Source organism: Brienomyrus brachyistius, chromosome 5 (assembly GCF_023856365.1).
Source record: "Brienomyrus brachyistius isolate T26 chromosome 5, BBRACH_0.4, whole genome shotgun sequence".
NCBI lineage: Eukaryota > Metazoa > Chordata > Actinopteri > Osteoglossiformes > Mormyridae > Brienomyrus > Brienomyrus brachyistius.
The window spans coordinates 29,468,552-29,490,343 of NC_064537.1; the positions used below are offsets into that span (position 1 = coordinate 29,468,552).

Sequence of the window (21,792 nt, forward strand, 5' to 3'; positions counted from 1 at the left end):
ATAGCCTACAGACTTAAACTCCATATTAATGTATTAGATTACAAGTAAAATGTCTAATTGTCCTTGTCCTTGTATATTTTAGAATGTTACTATTATTCACAATGCAAGTGTCAAGTCATTAAGTTTTAAATAATTTTAGCTAGCTTTAAGAATGATTCCATCATCCAAATTGAAAATTCTCCAGGACATGCTGAATTACTGCCTAAATGTGCTGCACTGAATGTACTTTTCTTCCCTAATGTAAAGTTGAGGTGCAGTGATGCAGTGATGGGTTTCTCTGAGCAATTCAATCCTGGATAAAAACAAAGCTACTTTAATAACTTTAAAAGCTTAGCTACCTGCCTTTGTTAATAAAAGTCACCTAGTTACGTGACTTACCTTCGGTATAATCAAAGCTATAGAACTGGAGATTAAGATGGAAGATTTGGCTGTATTTCTAATTCGGAACCAGATAAGAGTATTGAAAAAAAGCCCAGTGATGCTGCATGTAAGGGTGGTGGTACAAGTAGGTGACCATGTGGTCATGAAGGAACAACCGACACTTTCCAATAATCTTTGGGCTCCTTGCTTTTTTTGGGGATATTTTCAGTAGCTCCCCCACCTATTAAAATGGCCCCAGCAAGACTACACAGGTAAGACCTTCTGATATACTTGAGTGGCAGAAATAGCAGTTAATATGATCTGTACCACAAGGGACGTGTACCATCAGACCTGCAATCCCTAAAAGAGTTTGAATATAGATGGACATCCAAATGCCTCTATATTGTACATTTCTTTTAGGGTAGCCTGTCCTTCACCTTTGGCTAGCAGCTTAGCATTTTTAGCTGAGCCATTATCAAGACACATAATGCAAGCAGGCATGCAAGTCGACTAGAAACTGTTCATTGGTATTCTGCGTCAATATTTATTGGACAAGGTCTTCTATGATCAATCAGCATCTCTGGGACATCCTTCCCTCAGTCCTCCTCAGCAGACACAGCAGCACACAGGTATGTTGAACAAGATGTGTAAGTGACGCAGGATGGACGTCCAAAAAGGCTGTATACTGACAGAGGAGGGATTCAGAGGCTAGTTCTGAAGCCTAGCTGATATTTCAAACTTTTGGTGAAGTTTCCATGAGAGTATATGCCAGATATTTGAGAGTTCACGAAATCCCATCAAAAGTGGCTATCCACATGCAATGGATACTGCTACTGTAGGTGATGGATATGAGCACTGCTCTTTGGAGGGTGCTGAGGAATGAGAAAAGTCAATGTCACCCAAGAGAATGAAAAGTAAAAAACAAAAAAATAAAAGGAGATATACTACATGACAGATTTGTAGGTGTTGACAGCATTTTCCATGCTGATGTTATGTCCTACTGAAAAGAACATCTACAAACATAAACTGTAATTTCAGATAAATTGTTCCTCTCTATCCCAATGTCCTCAAGACAGACAGACAGATGTAGAGATAGATAGATAGATAGATAGATAGATAGATAGATAGATAGATAGATAGATAGATAGATAGATAGATAGATAGATAGATAGATGGATGGATGGATGGATGGATAATTACCATGAATGACGACTTACATATTTTATAATGTTCAAAAAATATAGTGGTTCAAACATATTTAAATTGCTTGAAAGAAACAAGATAAGATAAACAAACTAGTGCTTCATTTGGTGTGCAATGTGCTAATAAAAGCCTAATTGTTTTTCTCTGCAGGCAAAGTAGAGCTTTGTAATAATCTCCCACTTTCGAGTTTAACATTTTATTCCCGACTTACTTTTATCATCATTCCTAGGAGTAAACGTATCTTATGAATACTGCAACAGTTATAATATGCTGGACTGATCCCTCAATGGCCCTTAAAGTCACAAATCATAATAAACAGCCAGAAAATATTTGTTTTAATACAATCATTAAACATGAATACAGTGCCAGAAAGAAATGCTGATCCTTCTGTGAGTCTCCCTGTTTTAAATAGAGGTCTGACCTCAATTCTTCTCTCTCTGCTGCATTGATACTCAACAGGAGTACAGCTGAGCATGTCAAACAGCAGGATTTAATGGGTTCGTTGTGCTGCTTTTGCTCTCTTGTAGTCCATTTCTTGCTTCTGTAGAGCCAAGGGCCAATTAGCCCACTAGGTCAACTGCAGGAAGCCAACAATTAAGAAATAATGGACTTCCGTCCCATTCAACAATTACATTCTCTACTTATTCTTCCCGGATTCTCATATCCATTCACTAAAGAAAAGTAATTAAATAAATTGTGTGGACATATACTGGTGAACATGGGGGGGTGGTTTGAAATATTTGTGCAAGCATACAGAAATAGACAGACAGACAGTCAGACAGACAGATGATAGACAGACAGACAGATGATAGATAGATAGATAGATAGATAGATAGATAGATAGATAGATAGATAGATAGATAGATAGATAGATAGATAGATGGGATTAGCACACACCTTCAGTATTTACTGTCATTCAGCTGCTTTTTATCATTTCAAAATTCAAAATTGCAAAGATGCTTGGAGGACAGAAATAATCACTTAATTCTACCTTATATCCCTGCAGTTGTCCAGCTGGCAGCAGATGTCGCTCTAGAGTGATAACATGGAGTGAAACCAGTTGTCTGACCCCCCCCCCCCCCAAATAAAATGCAGTAATTGGCACTTCACAAAGAAAGTTCTTTGTAGGACACATCTTGAATTAATTGGATTAGACTTGATTTTCCTAGGTCGAACAATTGCAAGGTAGTCCAACAAAAACATCGGAATTTCAGGAATAATCTTTTGTTCTTTTCCCCCATTTATTTGTTATGCAACCTAAGAAAACACAGCTACGAAGAAAAAGCACATTTAGCCTTAATTATACATAATAAATGCACAGCAGTATTTCAATAAATTGTACTGTTTATTTTCAAATCAAGTCGATTGGTCTTATTTTACATTTGCTGTCCTTTACAGGGGAAAACTGAAAACCTATACGAAGCATATTTTTAAAAAGAAATTTGCCTGGGTTTGCCTGGGCGACATCAGAGGCTGCAGAGAGCCTTGAGATTCTATCAGTGCCACTCAGCACCCAGCGCTGTCCTCAGCAGAAACACCTGGACTTGATTAACTAATTATCTGTAAGGTTAACAGCTGCGGCAATGAATGCAGCAGTCAGTCAGGGAGAGAAACCAACAGAGAATGTAAAAACCTAACGCTCCTCTTTTATTTTTAGAACGCGTGATCAAAGAGTCGATGGATGATCACTAGCTCTGGTAATAAGCCTGAAGTGGGCTAGAACACTCTGGTTATTTTCCTTTGCTGTTTTTTGTTTTGCTTCTTTTTTTTTACCGTATCGAGCCCTGGGAGGTTATTACCTGCCTGACTTGGCCATGTTCTCATGATGGCAAGTTTCTCCTTTTGCCTAAATAAAGATATATCTTCCCGTTCATCTTCTTTTCCTGCTGTTTCACTTGCTTATCACAACAGCATGGCTCACAATATTGATTCCTAATTCTCACGTTTAATTAATAAAATTAAAAGTCTATGAATAAAATGGCCACAAACACTGAAGTATTTCAGTGGGCTCTAACCTCGCAGACTCATGGCCGTTCAAACTCACCCCCTTCAGCTATTGAAATCTATAAGTCATCAAGTCCATTGCGGTCATCACAGAGATCCTTACTGACAGCTTTATTATTAATTTGATTATATTTTGTCAATCGAAAACTCAGATTCACTTTCAGGTCAGTATGGTTACTACTGTAGCTTCCCAAACATCCTGGGTTTGACAGTCCATGGCTTTGTGTATATGTGTGTGTTTCTCCACTTCATTTTGTGGGTTATTGCCAGATGTTCTGTCCCCCCCCCCCATCGAAAAACATGCTTTTATGGGAACTAATCTCAAAATTGCCCATAATGTGTGACACTGTGTTTGTTTATATGCGCTTTTGTTAAAGTTTGGACCAGAACAAAACATCAATGTACAAGGACACTGATTTTCACAGCTGGATACTATTTCACTAAATACAACCCCCCCACCCCCATACTTGATTTTATAGCATTCCATAGAAATTTGATTTGAGATTTGACTTAATTGCTGCCATTTGTAATAATATTATATGATTGTTTTAATTTGAAAAAGTCTGTTACCTTTAAGCAAGTAAGCAGAAGCTGGGGAATTCACACCAGTTAAAACAATTCACTATATTTTCAAAATTGACCCCCTTGCCTATAATAATACTGTTTTTTTTATCTGTCATGCCAGTCTTTAGTAACTTTAAAGCTCATTAAATTGGGATATTGTTCCTACTGGCTCAAAGCATAATGGGATAATAGAGACTTTTTTATAGCCTTCAGAACTTCAGGCAAATAAATAACAGTCGCTGCTTAATATCAGTGTCCCATTCCCAAAAATAAAGAAAAAAACCAATGACCCCATGATGGCTAGACTGGCATCTCAAAGTGCCTCGTGCCTTAGGCATTCACAGACATACTCTGGATCCATCACCTTGATTGCACAAGCAGTTATTGAAAATAATGAATGGATAAATGGGAGGATTATAATGACAGGAGTAAGAGTGCTTTAACTATAATTATTTTGAAGACTGATGAAAGAGAAAGGGCATGTATTTTTCAATAATAAATGCAGAGGTGATTTCGCCATATCTTGCAATCCAGACCTCTTCTTAACACCCAGCGTCGTCTGCTCTGATGAAGAGAACTAAGACACCACTGCATATGTTATGTTCAAATCGCTTTCATCCACCAAAGAAATACCGTGTTTCACTGTACCGTATATATTCCTCAGCACCTCTCATTCAAAGGTCTATTTTCATATCTTGGAACCTGAGCCTGACAACATCAATGCAAGGTCAATTTCACCCACATCAGTCTAAGGTCAATCCTTACCACTCTGAGCTATTTGCATCCACATAGATCCTGCCCTGACCTCTTCCTGCACATGGATGGTGCCAATGTCTCAGCTTCTCTGAACCTGATATGTAGGTATCACCATATATTACCAGATCGCTTCCCAAGGCCATATTCCTTTAATGAATACCACATGCAACATTTCTATAACATCTGAAGAATTCAAATATGCAAAAGTAAACCTTTAATACCCCTTTATAGTGTTCAAAGCTTGTATATGATATAGATTTCTTATGTACAGCTAAATTATTATGCAGCTATAATACACATAAAAGTATTACATATTTTTTTTTCTTTAGCTTTATTTTTATTGTAATGGGGAGAGAACAAAATAATTCCCCTGTTCTAATGCCACACATATAAGCCCCTTAATATAATACGGTAAAATTTGCCAAATCAGCACATGACGCACCGAAACATAAAAACAGAGACATGATATATCTTCTGGCAAACCTCCAATGTAAATAGCAAATGGCTGTGGTCACTCCATCAACACTGAGAGCACACGGCGGGGGGTAGGGGGGCACTTACTGTGGCGGTGCCGGAGACTGTCTGTGCGTTTGTGTCTGGAGCGGTCTGTTCACTGTGCGTCTGTGCTGGGGGGTACATGTTTAACGTGTGCTCTGGAACGGTGGTCTGGCCTGTGTAATCCGGGGCAGGGTGGGAGTGGGTGTGGGGTGCTGTGTATTCGGCAGGAAGGCCATTCTGCGGGGATGCAAACTGAGCGGATGCGTACGGCTGTGCCATCGTTTCGGGTGGCGCTGTGACGTCCTGATTACCCTGCAGGACGAAGAGAAGCACAAGAGCTTAAGTACAGAGCTTAAGTAAAACCTTACACAATAAAATAATTAAGGTTGTGAACAATTTAGCCTTGTCTGACCATTTTATCGAAGCTGATTAAGCCTTAACCACATTTCATGCTGAAAAGTAAAACAAACAATAATAATAAAGTCAAAGTGGGATATGTCAACTGAAATGAAAGTGAATAATTACGGCTTGCTTATTCACTCTATAACTGGCTGCAACACAAGTTACTAGTCAGATGGATGGTTAGTAAAAAATAACTCTGGTTCTTTTATTTGGATAGTCAGCACTTCTTCAAACCAACAAGTAATTGCAGTGTTACCTAATAAATTCATATATATATATATATATATATATATATATATATATATATATATATATATATATATATATATATATATAATGTGCTCCAGATATTCCTGTGGATTAAGGGGAAAAAAACAGAGGCACGTCGTCTGACAAAATGACAGCAATAAAACATTTCTCCCTGTCCCCATGATGAATGAAAGCAGCTACACATCCTGTAAAAACTGTGACAGTTGCTGTCATGTACAATAGCATAGGTCCATTATTCGGTGTCAGAGATGGAAAAAAAAGATGCATCACCGAGAACCAGGTTTGGGAACAGAACTCTGGCTTTGCTGATCCTTTATTAAACAACAGAAATATCAGGCAAGAACCAAAATAGAGGAGGAAAAATCCCTTAGTACACAACCCAAACTGCAAACTATTTATTTTGACTCTTTCTCCAGGTTTACAAAAAAATGAACAAAAATGCCACGGTCCCCATTTATAGCTAACCGAAAATAAATAAATAAATGAATAGGCAATGCAGCAGATCTTTGTGAGCCCTGTCAGAGCGTTTAAGACGCACTTGGGGACTCGCATTCTGAGGCATCTTCATCAAGGCCAGTCCTCCCTGAGCACAGAGCCTGCGATTGAACTTGTTCCTCTCCTCCAGTCCAGCTCCCCAGCCTTCTCTTTGCCGTCTCTTAAAGTCATGGGAAAACCACAAACGCAGTGGCAAAGTGCCTGACTAGGACAGTTCCAAGTGCTGAACCCCTGCAGGACGTGGGGATCCCAGACGTCGTCCAGCACTTCTCTTTATTAATATCCTCTCTTCACGTCCAGCCTTGCTTCACACCACATGACAAACATTCATGGGTACTTGTGGATCAATGTGTTTATATGGTGAACTGGGTGAGTTTGCTCGATATGTCACAGTCGTCACTGTTTAACGTAATGGCCCACCGCAATTTACAAAAAAAAGAAGATTTGATTCACAGGGCTGTGAATATATTTCAGTATAATTCAGTACTGCTCCCATGGAATTCATGAAATAGATCTTGCACAAAGTATATTCACTCTATCTATACATTCTTCAATATCAAAAATGTTTAATTAAGAGGGTTAAGTACTCACATTAGTAGTATAATATTTCAGAATAATGTGAATGGTTTTGCATTCGCTATTTCTTGATTCCACTGGAATATCCATTACCTTGGTCCCTCTTTTATAAACATTAACTACATTATAGCTGCTTTATTTGTATTGATTAAAAGGGCTACACACTATATAAACAAACAAATAAATGAAATAACACTGTATAACTTCAAATGAAAGTCTTACAGAATCAGAAGCCTTATTTTCAAATTTCTCATTAGTCAAAAAAATATAATTATTTCAAATGAGGAAGAAAATACATTAAAAGTACACATCATTATATTCCAATATATTTCTGGAGTGGCCAATCAAGTTGTAAAAAAGGCTAGCAAGAGTTCAGGCCGACAAACAGAGTTAGCGATTTGGTTAGAATTATCAGCAATGTTTTATACTGAAATGGGAAAAAATGTTCAAAAAGAATGTAGACAAAAAGTAAAAAGAAATAAAAAACAATGTGGATTAACACAGTGATGTGAACTCCATAGTACAAAAAAATTGTAACTAAAAAGTCAGCTAAACCTTATTACAACAAAAAGAGGGTCTTATATGACTTATTTTAGCACAAATCAGATTAGCGCCCTCATCAGTCTCTGCTATAGTGATTGGCTTTATGCATCCCAGTGTTACCAGCATCAGTGAAAAATTACCTCTCAGCGACAGGCATGAAACCAGAGATGGGGGTTGGGAGGAGTAATGAGGCTCAAAAATTCAAAGAAATTAGATGAATCTGCAACAGGAAGTAAGAGGAAAATGTCGCCTCCTGCCATCTTGCTTCCTTCTTCTCCATTAAGTTAACAGCTTATGTAGAGCAAAAGCATACAGCATCTGCCCAAAGCGAGCATCAATTATGGATGAAGATGTTCAATGTTGTGTGTGGAGTGCATGACCAAGGAGGAGGGATGAGGGGGCCATAGACAAGGCAGCAATGCGTTTTTACCACCCTTACCCCTTTTCAACTTTTCTCAATCCTCAGATTTATTGAAGATGAGGCCCTCTACCTTCCTCAGATTTTCTAAGCCCCTTCCGTCCTTCTTCCTTATTTCCAGCCTTGTCCCATTACTCAGAAACCCCCACCCCCAGTCTAGTGGCCCTGATACTGCGTGCATCACCATTGGCGAAGACAGACAAATGAATCGGCAGGCTTAGCAAATACACGGGTGATGTGGCCGTGTGGGTATATATCTGTATACATGTTTGTGCACGGATTTCTATAAATGTTCATGTGAACAGCAAACCAAAAACAAAGACTGATACTTCCAAATACGTAACTTTGAATGATAAATTATGCAAAGCATTTTTTCATTTGGTTTCTGGAGTTATTTTCCCCTTCTGATAAATATTCTGTTTGTACTGTACATGCCCCCCCCCCCATTGAAATATTTATACTAATCAAAACCAGTGATTTTGCGCTACAGTGTTTTGAAATGTTCTCCCTGGACACACAATGCACTGCTTATTTTCAAATCATGTCAGGGAGATTAAATATCAGCCAATGAGGGCTCAGCTGCTTGACTGCCACTCCTCCAATCGATCCATAGCTCTCTAGTCTAGTTCTTTGGTACCAGACAAACATAAATTAACTCAGTCATGAAGAGGAGAAAATGAAAGTCCAGTTTCAGTCATAAAAAAACATAATGACAAATGATTATATGGCTATGATATGGTGTGACATATATGTGCATGTGTGTGTGTGTGTGTGTGTGTGTGTGTGTGCACAGTGAACACCATGACAATTACATATGCATTGAAGCAATTTACAAATTCATGAAGGCAAATAAGACATTAAAATCCCCTTTAATCCACCATTAAATACATGCAAATAGTATTACCGACAAATTGAAACTATGCTTTTCTCCATATATGGGTCTGATGTTCTGTCTGGTTCTTGCAATTTCAAAAAAAATCACACAGACTGATTTCACACATTACCGGGGAAAATGCACAAATATTCATTTAGAGTTTCCCGACCAGTAAAATTTTAATAATGAATGTTTAATTTCAGGTGGCCAGTTTTGAAGGTGGGTGCGTGGAGTATAAAATACATCTAAAATTACTGGAATATTTGTCCTTTTTTTATAATTAATAATCATGTTTGTTAACTGTGGGATAAGGTTCCTGTAATAATTAAAAATTTCTGCTGGATCATTTGAAGTCATCTGCATTATGCAAACATGTAACAGTGATCCTGCACGTTTTCTGCATCTATTTAAAAATATTACATGCAGTACAAAGTTAAAGTTTATGCAAATTTCACTGAATACATTAAACACAAATCTTAAATACGTCCCTTATCGCCATGTCTATCATTTCTCATCCTTTTTGGTAATACTGTCAAACTAAGTTAAACAATACATTTTAAAATAAATTTACTTCTTATTGACAGTTCCAGGTCATGTAGCTCATTTTGTTACAAATCATGCATTTACAGGCTGTCAGATGTGTCTCCCTGAGACACACACTTCCTTCTCAATCAATGCAGAAATTAAAACCACACGGAATCTCCTTGATATTACCTTAAGTTTGCCCTCAGAAGTGAGATACAAATCTAAAATTTTAGTGGAAGCTGTTACATGAAAAAGAATAACAGATGAGGAGCTGCAGCAGACAAGCTTGATCTTGGAGAAGCCTGTAAATAATGTAAAGTTTTAAAAGTGGGGTTATTGCATTCCCAAGTAACTAAGGGAACAAAAGAAGCTACACTACCCCAGAAAAGAGACACTCAATGGAGACAACATGCTTAATCTACACTCTCTCACCTACACCTAGTGGAAAGAAGGGCAGTGTACTGAAATAAGAGGCAAATTATATATCAAACTCTGCTCTATTCCTAACCGTCTTTGGATTGATTTTCTGCTGCAGTGCGGTGAATCTCCAATACTGTTCTGTACATTGTTAAATGACAATTACTTCTAAAGATTTACAAATCCTTATGTGAGCTGATACTGAATGGAGGAACCCTCAAAGTCTAGCAAGCCTAGATGAAGAATGGAAATCATGAGATGACTGGAAATATTTTCATTACATCACTTAAACCTACACAGTAAAGTGACACATGGATTTTTGAGCAACAGCAAAGTGGCAACTGTTAGGCCCAGGTGCTGTTGACAGGAATCCAACTTCTGATATTAGTAATGAGTCTTATTCATATGTAAATTAAAATAAATCTGTATGCATATTTATCTGTATGTTTCTCCCAAATAATTGAATATCTATTTTAAAAACATTTTAATTACATGAATAAACTTAATTCTTGCACATTTATAAGCATATCAATACTTGAAGATGAAATGATGTACTGTAGACACTAAAATCAGCGTTGCACGGTTTGGCTGATAATATTTCATAGCCCAACTCAAGCTGCTTTTTCAGTTAGGAAATATGAGGAGAGTACCATCCTGCTTTACTGTTAATACTGTTAAAATTTGCTTTATAAATGTCAAATAGTAAGTAAAGTACCCTTAGACATTGCCCAAGTAATGACAGGTACCACTGAAATCATATGTATTAAATTCATTTCGAAAGTGCTTAGATTTGCACTGCTTTCTTGACTTGCGAAAGTCGCAGTAAAAAATTAAATACTACCATTAGAATGAACAATATAATACTGTTATTTCTTAAATATGCAAACACTAAAAAGCTGGAAGGACAACACATTGTTTGCAGTGCTGTATCTATCTATGATAATACATGTTTTGTAATCCTTGAACTTTCACTAGTAATATAAACATGCAAATGTGAAGAACTGAGAGTATAAGGCCAGACCTCATCCAGCTCTTTCTTATTATGGCTTTTTTTCCTTCACATGAAACAACCATGCAGCCTTCACCCATACTTCCTCCACCACCCATTTCCACCGTCACCTTTCTCCAATGTCTGCCCAGGGGACTGAGCACCACTTAGCTGCCTCTAATCCATTTCTGGCCGCAGGCAGAAAAACCTTCACTGAGAGAATTGTGTTGGTTTATGATTGGTTTAGTTAGTTCCCGTGGAGATCCATGGGGTGTCTCCATATAACGTTAAAAGGCAGACTCTCCACCTGCATCCCATTAAGCCGCACAACAAAAACCAGCTGATTTCTCCATATAGCTGCCCTGCCACGGGCCATGAATAAGGCAGCCTCCTGGTACCGCAGAAGGATTCGTTTTATTTAGCCACATCCAGCTCACAGTGATGCACCATTAGCATGAGCAAAACAAAGACAACCTTTGACCTCAATATCTTACACCCCGCTATGTTATTTTGAAATTAATGAACTCAATATGCAGAGGGAGTAATTAAAACTCGTATGAAAAAAACAAAAATCTGCAAAAACACCAACAAAAATAGACATAATGTAAATGAAATTTGCAAATATAACACTAAAAAGATGAGCATGTATACCAGAATTAAACCAAACTAACCACTGTTATACAGACTTTCTCATTTGAGTGAAAAATATTCCTGTTTATCTCATTTCCAGTTTATAGCCAACAGGGTAAAACGAGCCAGTGAGAGTGTTTATACATGTAGCTCCTAATGCCGTTTGGCACTGCCCAGAAGGATGTACAAACAGCCTTCACTTAATGGGCCGGCCCCACGGAGCAGCTTCACACTGCCTCACCTTGTCTGCTTCCCATTACCATATTAGCCCACATTAGGAGGGTGTTCTCATCTGGTGCATCAGAGCCCCAATCCGCCGGCGGGTATTAGCATGTGATGCAAATGAAGATGTAAAGTAGAATCAGTTCATCAATCACAATCGCATGGGGACACTGTGCAAAGCAAGAGTATTAGCTCTCTGGCCTTATGCAGGTCTCTCTCCTGTCGTTGCACATCTTTAATTAAACATCAGTTTTAAATGCTTGCTAAAGCAACTTCCCAGCAAAGAACGAAGTCTGCTGCCATTTGCTATACAAGTCCCTTGCTGTGTTGCTACCACTGTCCTCTAGTCACCACCCCCTATTGTTTTTTACAACCCAGAACCATTCCGACATGTGACAACACCAACCAATAACGTGCGGGTACATAAATTCTACTCCAATAGCAGTTCTTTTGGCATCTCTTTTAATGAGCTCAGCTGCCAGCATGGATACCCCAGTTAACACTCGGAGGCTTGTAAACCTGTTTTGTTTCTTTAAAAGCAAATAAATCCATTTTACACTGTTTATCCATCTAAAAGGCAGATTGTATCGTTAGATCAAAGGATCTGATGGAAAATAGTAGCTAGCAGATGTGCCCTGTTTGCAACCTGCCAATAAGGCAACTGTCCCAGAGCTGTTTAATTAGTATTAAAGACTAATATGGATTAAGCTGTGTGCTGTAACAGACATCAATCCTGGGGAGTCAATACCAATAACACAGGGAATCTTTCTGTAAGATCACATGGAACACAGCAATGCCTCTGATGATGTGATAATGGAGCACAGCGGCAATAATCCACCCCACAGGCATTTCCAGTATAAACCACACACCTCAGATTCATGGCATGTCTGCCGTAGGTACTGCAAGAGACATTAGTCAACAGTGTTAGGAAGCTAACTCACTTTGGGCCAGTTTTACCCCATACAAAACACATCATTTTCCAACTCATTTCTACAAGGTCATTTATAAGAATTACTTAATCTAATATTCAAACTGTAGACCAGGTCCGGATCCCAAGAGCGTCCCAAGAAAAGTCCCCTAAGAACTGTTTGTATACATTGTATGCACTCAATGGCATCTACAGTACTTGCCCAGACCACACAGACAGAGGCACCATTTCACCATTTGGAGGCGGTCTCTAAAGTGTCAAGCTCACTTAATGGATTTTGTCTTCTGGGATGAGTTGTGCAGGCTCAACTGGAATAAACAGGAAGTGGCGCTAGGTCTCTGGATGTAGACTGGGAAGAAAGATAATGTGCTTTGCTCACTTCTTCCCGCTCAAAGGTTACACATCTTTCCAGTGTTTGGTTTCCAGGCATTTTATACCACAGGCACTCAAAATGCATTCTGACTGTTATTTAATTATGACAATCTGTAAGAGGCAAAAATAAGCAAAAAGAGAGCTAAAAAGAAATTAGTCTGTTCTGTGCCCTGAAAAGATTCTGAATAAAAAAGAATAAAGGGAGAAGGGCTGACAAAAAGCATCAAATGCACCTTTTGACATATCTGACAAAGGCAGATGGACTCTAATTATGCTGGGCTCCTTTAAAATACATATTTAAAATACAGGAACAGATAACTTCTATAATCAATAGGAGGGTATGCTTGTTTTACAGTTCAAGTGTCATTTACGATTTAAACAAACATTTCCATGAACATGTGTCATTTACCAGCAGCTCTACGTACTGTATGTTCCTTAGTTGTGAAATATCTCTTGTAGCCTTTTAGTTCAGTAGCTTTGCAGGTAAATGCTTTCCTGCTTTTAAAAATATAAGGGCCATATTTTATCTGCTGATCAACAGATAGCTGAGTGTTTTTTTTGATCACAGCACTCAGATATTTTTTTTTTGCCTTCTGTTTAAAAATAATACGGGGGGGGGGACCAACAGAAGTAGGAAAGTCTGAAATTCTAAGCACATGAAATGAAGTTTATTGTCATTACACAGTCTGATTTTTGTCAAGGCATAATGAGTGACCAGATGAACAAACCTCCACAGTCACATGGAATGGATCGTGATGCATGTACAATGTGACAATGTGTTCACTGCTGTGTCAGTCAGGCCATGACTGATCAGTTAGTTATGACTAACTGTTTGGAAAGATAGTGACCTAATGGAAAATCTGTTTTGTCAACATTTAGGTTACTTCATCCCAACATCTAACAACAGTAGTATTTGTAGTTGCAGCAAGATAATCAGCTATAAGATGGATAAGATGGATGGCTGTACCTCCCCCCTCCCGTGTTTCTGACCGGTTTTTAATTGTTGTCAGTCCTGTTATGCTTGGCTTTCCGCACTCCCCTCCCCCACCCCCACTGGCAGCAAGGCACTTCATCCAGTTCACATTCTTGCCAGCCGAATGGTGTTTTGTACACTGGAGGTTGTACAGCAGCATTGGGGAAAACAAGCACAACTGGAAATTTATCCAAGACTACCCAGGTACCCTAAATTATGTAGGCATCAGACAAGCATCTAGGAGTTTATAAAATGATAACGAATCAAGAAACCCAGGACAACCTGAGCACTACTTTATCTCTCCTCCTTCCTCCATGTGTGCTCCATAGCCATCTCTACGTTTAGCATGAAATATTAAAATTTCAGCAGGTCATCTTTTCAAAAATATCTGCTCCTCACACTACTGTAGATGATGCTGAGCTCTCACTGGAAAGTGTAAAATATGAAATGTGACATTTTGCTAAACTAAATAACTAAACAACACAATTGCTCAGACAATCCACTGATTAGGGTCAGGTAGCTGGCTTGTGACTGATGTCCCTTCGCTATTCACAGAAGCATGGCGATGGTATGAATTCAGGATGCTCTTTGCAGAACCTGGGGGGTTTGCAAGGGGGTTACCAAAGGTTTTTTGTCTATCAGCTCCATCATCACTTGCTGGATGTGTTCTGTAAAGTGCTATAAACTGCCAGGCACATTCCTAACCTCCCCCCTGGGGTCCTGGGGCAGGTAATTTTCAAAGCTATAAAGGACTGCTTTCACTGCTGTTCCTGGCCCCCTTCCCCTGATTTATTCAGGTGCTATCCACTGATGGGGAACAGACACTGCTGACCAGAATTACTGGAAGCTGATTCGATGACTATCCTAGAAACTGGAGAGGAAGCTCATTCTGAAAGCTAACCTGGAACTAAATGCTTACACAAAAATAAACAAATACACAAATAAATGATGCACACATTAAAACTGTGATTCAAACCATTATATAACCATGCGACCCTGACCAATATAAGCCATTAGAAGACGGAAAGAAGGATCATTTATATTGAACCCATATATTTATTTACATTTATTGCTCTTCTATATTTGCTTTTGTTTTACTGCTGTGCTCTTTCTGATCTTGCTCCTTAAATTCACTCCCTAACATTGAATCTGATAACAGAGTTGTTTTTTACAACCTGGAAACAAAATGACATTTCTTCTCACTGGTATTTATGTTTTAACAATACATTTTATCTTCGACTGCCCCACAGATAGTCGGTTATACATTTACGAAATAAAATAACAAAACACGTAACTTTTCTTATTACACATTGACATTCAACATTAATATATTCACTGACAGCTCCCTAGCTGAGTTATATTAGGCCTACTAATGAAACCATGGTTCCCATTTTTTGCACACCTATAGCAAAACTCCTTGTCTCCTTACCCAGATGGTGCTCTTCAGTAGTCGCTTATGTAACAATCACAGGTCAGCACCAAACACTTAAATGAGCACTCCACAACAACCCAAGAAGATATATTAGATAAAGGGATTGAGAATTAAGTAAAGGGGCTGATTACTCCCTCCTGCAATGGCCATTGAAATAACCATTTGGGACAACTTACATATTTCAAGTAGTGATAGAATGATGCTAGCTGAACACAGTGTTATAATTGAATTGTCAAAATTCCATTAAACACGAGGCTTCAGATTTAGGCATCAAATGTATCTGATGCAGTCATATACGAGCAGAGACATATTCAATATGCTGTTGCAGACTCTCAGTGTAACTGGGATTTCTCATAACACGACTTTCTTTGACTATCATAAACTCATCATAAATTAATTTTATTTGCAAGATCACAGACACCTTGATTCTTGGGAGTATAAATAATGTACTTTTCTGCAGCAAAATCATGAACAGCTTACGTTCAATCATAAGATCAGGTAGTCAAGGCCGATAACCCAGGGCTAAGCTCCTGGTAAGATAAAGCGTGTTCACATACAAATCAAGAAAAGGCATGAGGAAGAAAGTGAAAATTAGTACTTATCATATAACACACTGACGTTGTTCTCTGCACTGCGTGATCAGAATGACTGGCTGATCATTCACATATCAAAGGTTATAAAATAAAACGCAGAGAGTGGCCGAACATGTAGCCACTGATAACATATTTTTTAGAAGAAAAACTAAATAATAATAAATAATAAGAATAATAATAATTCCCCCAATACATCAATACTTCTGGTGGTCCATAAAGGCAGAGCAATGGAAAAACATCTCTCTCTCTCTCTCTCTCTCTCTCTCTCATATATATATATATATATATATATATATATATATATATATATATACAGTATATAATGTCATCCTGCAATTCTGGCCAACCATTGGCTGACTATTGGCAAGATTTTTGGACCTTTTTAACTTGCCTTTGCTCCTCTACTTCCTGCCTTTAATTTGTAAACTTTCTCTCTTCTTCTTCTTCATTTCTATTTTTTTTTTCGACCAACAGAAATTCCATCAAAAATGTAGCAGGATCCCTCTCTCATCTGTTTAGGCCTGAAGCTAGTTGCAGGGACAACTCATTAGGGACCCCCTCATTAAAACCAGCCCTGAAGCAGAGGCACTTTTAGAAAGCTATTTCTCCCCTCCTTTTTCCTTCCTTGGCCATTCTTTACACATACTTCTATAAAATCTGTCTTGCCATAGAAGACTAGCAGTTTCGTCTTGTATTGTGTGTAGCTTGTGTCTAAATCAGTATGAAAATATACAAAGCATGAAAGTTCCACTGCTATAATCCTATGCTGACTCATTGCAAACATGATTTCTTGATTTCAAAGTTAGATATGGAACATTTTATGAAGCTGCAATGAAAACCACGACTAAATAAAAGATAGAATGCATATTCTCTAAATGTGATTAAACAGAATGTTACAGCTGATTTAAAATTATTGATAACACATAGTACTGCACATGCCAATGGCTAGAAAAATGAGTGTGACATCACATCAAAAGGCAACTGAGACATTTGGCAGGTTGGCCACATGGACATTTTTTAAGCATGTGAAGAATGACAATCTGAAAGCCCCAAAGTTTATGCATTTATTCAAAGCTCAAACTCATAGTTCCAAAGCACAACTTGGCAGGACTTTTAAAAGGTCCACAAATATCTCACAAGCTCCTCTCAGGGGGCTGTCTGGTAGGATGTCCTGCCTGCCACCTGGATTTTAGGCAGACTACACTGCTCTGTAGGGCCTTGTGTGGTGCACCTGCAGGCTTGTAGAAACCTCTGGGAATCACACATGTCCACAGTTACAGCAAAATCCATCATCCGCAAAGTATATCCACTTAAAGGTGAATGTTTGGACACAAACCACTAAAAGGGTATATAAGGATAATCATTTGTAGAGAAAATTCCCTAGTCCTTCTGTATTCCCACAACAAATCTCAATTCCTGGGATGCTATAGAATGTCTAATCAGGTATTCATACAACAGAAATCTCAGATAGAAATTCACAGAGCTGAAGACAGAAGCCTGACAGGATGTTGCTCTTGAGAGAGTTGATCACAGCTGTTTAAAGTCTTATCTAGGCTTTGGCCCATCAAGGTTGAGTCTATTGAATTATTGACAAGCTCTTGCTGTGCTGTATAGGGACCAAGTTTTTCTGCTGGCATTCAATAAAGATGAAATGGAGATCCCTTCAATAGCTTACTTTGGCATTTTATATTTTAACAGGTTTGATTTAAAATTCTGTAACAGAATGCATTAGACGTATAAAACCAAAGTAATACTCAGAAAGCCGCTACATGCTGAAATATACAATTCATTATCGAGCTACCCAAAATAGCAGGTTTATACACAAACCTATACATAAGTTAAAACCTGCGTGGCAGAGGGAGAAGCCCACAGACACAGTAGAGGAAAGATTCACACCATTCAGTGGTGGTATGAGGCGCCCTGCCAATGCGAGGACTTATAAATAATAGCAGGTGCAACAACAACAGCAACAATAACAACAAACAACAACAATAATAATACTACTAATAATAATTAGAAGAACTGCAAAATGTCACAATTGTGAAGATCCAGGTCCTATTCTGAGATGCACTCATTAGTCACACGTTTGGCTTTATCACCCATTAATTGCCATAGAAAAGCATTTACATTGAATTTTATGGATTAGAATAACATAGCAAACTAGACCGTTATAATTGATTTGCAGCAATGACAAAAACATTTAGTTTTCGGTTTGAAACACACTCACACATACAGATTCTTAAACCATAATTAAAACATGCTATAATTATGATTACGGAGATTTTGACTAATTGTTACATGTGTGCGTCGAGGTTTTATATTCTTAATCAAATTTTTAAGAGAGAAAACAAAACAACAGATACTTGTTTGCAATTTCAAAGCAAAACAAACCCATGCACATTTTTAATAGTTTGCATGACGAAAGGATATCCGTGTATTAAAGGTCTTGGTTCCTGCACTCATCTTGTGATGCGTAATTTAAATGGTTTGTACAAACCAGCAGAAATTGCCTTGAAACTATTTCCTGGTTATTGACTGTAGTTAATCTTTGTTTACATCTTTATTGTTTACACCATGCTGCATGGCACAGTACAGTCAAACAAAAAACTGATGAAAATACATTCAGGTGGTCTTCTGTCTCAGGGGTGTCTAATTCATACCTTGATTAATGATCTAAACCATTGTATTGACTAATTCCTCATTCCACTCTCTTGTTGGTTGCTCCTGCATCCTCCACACAAACAACTGAGTTATTTAATTTAGAAACAAAAGAAAAGATGATGTCATAAATTCAAGACGGAGTGAGTGTGAAAAGACTGCAATGCCTAACTTCCCAAAGCTTTCCCAAAAGCTGTCTTTTATTATGGGAGACCCTGCAAGTTTTGGCTTTGCAGTAGGTGTGGGAACCTGCATTTTGTCAGTCTATAGGTGGGAAATAAGACTAGGACTGGGTCCCACTGTATGCGGTCTATGTCAGAGAAATCGCTGAAAGCATGACGTAAGGCCAGCTTCAGAAATTTTGATGGCTCAGCATAAAAAGAGAGTAGCTTTTACCTCTTGGTGAAATAGTTAGCTATTCTGCTTATAGTATGGGTGATGAAAGTCCAATCAGACCGCTCCCACTTGCAGTATTATTTTACAGACATTTGGTTTTCTTCTTTGTACTTCACAATGTTGGTAACTCAAAATTCTGTTTTGTACAACATAATTTTTAAGCTAATAAGCATCTAATCAACTCTATATAGACGGGTCATTATAGCTTTGGTGGTTTTCTTGGTCATGGTTGACTTGTTGGCAGTGTCATCTTATGTTGCATTGTTTTCCCAGATTTTATGCAGTTTATTTCATTCACTCACTCAGTCAAACATTTTCATAAGGAACAAAGAGCTAAACAATGCCGATAGCACTGCAGGTAACAGTCAAATTATATATGTCTGCAAAAAATAGTAGAACTGATTGCTTGTGTTCGGAGGGAAATTTTTTGTGTGAGTGGGTGTGCTAAACATTTTTTATTTCTCTTACTTAACTACCCACTAAAATTTTCTTGTTATTACACATAAAGATATTGGACAGAAGGTTTCGGGTGGGTGGGGGGGATTACTTACTAATAATGTATATCAATAATTAAAATTGTGAGCAGTTCCTGGGGAAATATATTATGGAAAATTTAGAATATATGTGCGATTTATCCTTTGGTGTATACCATACTGTTATGGATACCGATGAGGTTCTGTAATTAAAAATCAACTTGCAGCTTCTAAATCTCTGTCATAGTTGTAATCCCTTAAATTCTGTTATACCTGCAGAAGAAGCCATAGGCAACATCAGTAACTAGCTTCTGCCAGTATTATCAAACTGGAGGTGGTGATTAAGAGGCCACACCATCTCAGAATCATCGTTAAGCCAGTGGAAAAACTCAATTTGTGAGCAATCGAGGAGCAGTAATCATATACTGGAAAAGTCTTGCACTTGTCAGTAAATAAACCATGCTATACCTTCACACAACAAAATGGAAACAATTAGCCGATCCAGCAAAACATAGTGGAAGCAAAATCATAAATTATTTATATATGACTGAATAAGATTTTGTGCTCCACGGGAATAATAGGTGAACAATAATAGCCGGTGACAACTAATATGCAACTAATAAGTCTTATAACAAAATATAATAAATTATGCATCTTATTCCAGTTTTTTATTAATCAAGGAGTACGGATAACTGAGTCCACACAATGTTTAAACCTTTGCATTTCAATTGATTCCTTTTAAATATAATATCAGCATTGCTCTTGCATGCAAATATTACGTGTTTCATAACGGAGAAATGTCTTGAGACTAGAATTCAGCAAGCATGTTCAGTTCATACCGAAAATAACGTATATATATATATATATATATATATATATATATATATATATATATATATATATATATATATATGTAAAACCTTTCTAATTCAAAGCACTACACTGAGAAACTGGAAAAGCATTATAAATTAGGAAAAAAATACATTTAATGAGAAACATAAATGTAAAATAAATGTAAATAAATGCAAAGTGCTGAATGTTAAATACAAAAAAAATGTATTTATTTGTTTCAATTCATTGGCAGAGGTTACTACAGTTTGAGTGGCACTATCAGGTAGAAACACAACAATGCATCAAGTTTTGATGCATCAGTCTGGAGAAGCACCTCCTTTTTGACATAAGCAATCATATGACCCATAAATTCAATAAGAATGAGGGAGTCAGAGAGCGGATAGTTTTCAAAACATGACATTTGTATTCACTAGTAACATGCCATTGTTTACTCACAAAGAAATAAACACAAGTTTGAAACTTTAATAATTGCACACAAAGTATTCCAGTCATACCTTCAATAATTGGATAAATCATGCCATATTTAAACATAATAATCCACTAATTGCAAAGGCTGTGTAGTTACACATTATTAATTTCTGTTAAATCTTCATAAACAGATGCCTGCCATTCCCCAGCCAGGAAAACGAAACCGCATCTGCAGCCGGCTCACACTCAGCGTACATACAAAACCCAGAAATATTCTCACTTAGTGAAATGCGGAATTCCCTTGATCAGGTTTACAGTACAAATACATCCCAGAGTCTTTTTTCCTTTTTTATTATTATTATTTTATTTTATTTTTTTTTTACTTTGGGACGCTCTGCAGTATTTTGATGTTAATGCATACCAACTCACCGGAGTATGAAAGCAAGCTCTTGCGAGGCTGAACAGGCACCGAGCGGTGTTAGCGCTGCCTAGAGAATAGCTCCATGTAATGCACTGACACTCTCACAGAGAAGGGGAGAAAAAAAGGACAAAACTGAGAAACGAAGCGTCGGGGAAATGCACACAGAAAAAGACAGAAAAGAGAAGAAGAGCACGAAAGAGGGATGGGAAATTAATAATCCAACAGGCAGGTCCCTTCAGTACTATAAATCATGCAGCTTTCTCACAAGCTACAGAGATGAGCACACGGGAGGGGCGTGCGGCATCATCCATTGGTTAGCTCCTCTCATTCCTATACATCGCAGCCAATCCTTTTTTTGCCTTGAGGTACAAATATAGCTGTGAAACAGTTTCAGGATAGGAAAGAGAGGAAGAGGGGCTAAAAACAAAGGAGAGTGAGAAAGAAAGCGAGACAGAGGGAGAGAAAGAGAAAGAGAGAGAGAGAGGGAGATAAGCAGAGAGAGGGGAGTAAAGATGAGAACCCTGGGTACTGCATGAAGAAA

The 21,792-nt window shown here is 37.9% G+C and overlaps 1 protein-coding gene across 21 annotated transcripts in view; it reads right to left on the minus strand.

Moving 5' to 3' along the window:
- Window positions 1-21,792, minus strand: part of LOC125741731 (RNA binding protein fox-1 homolog 1-like) — a 440,599-nt gene that overhangs the window by 48,900 nt on the left and 369,907 nt on the right. For 20 of the 21 annotated variants that reach the window (XR_007397837.1, XR_007397838.1, XR_007397839.1 and 17 more), the window contains one exon: window positions 5,449-5,697. Coding sequence is in view for 18 of the 21 variants with exons in the window: in XM_049012998.1 (XP_048868955.1) it covers window positions 5,449-5,697 (249 nt within the window). In the remaining 3 variants the exon portion in view is untranslated. Of the gene's footprint in view, window positions 1-5,448; window positions 5,698-21,259 lie in introns of all 21 variants that reach the window. The other variant, XM_049013014.1, reaches the window with a different exon arrangement.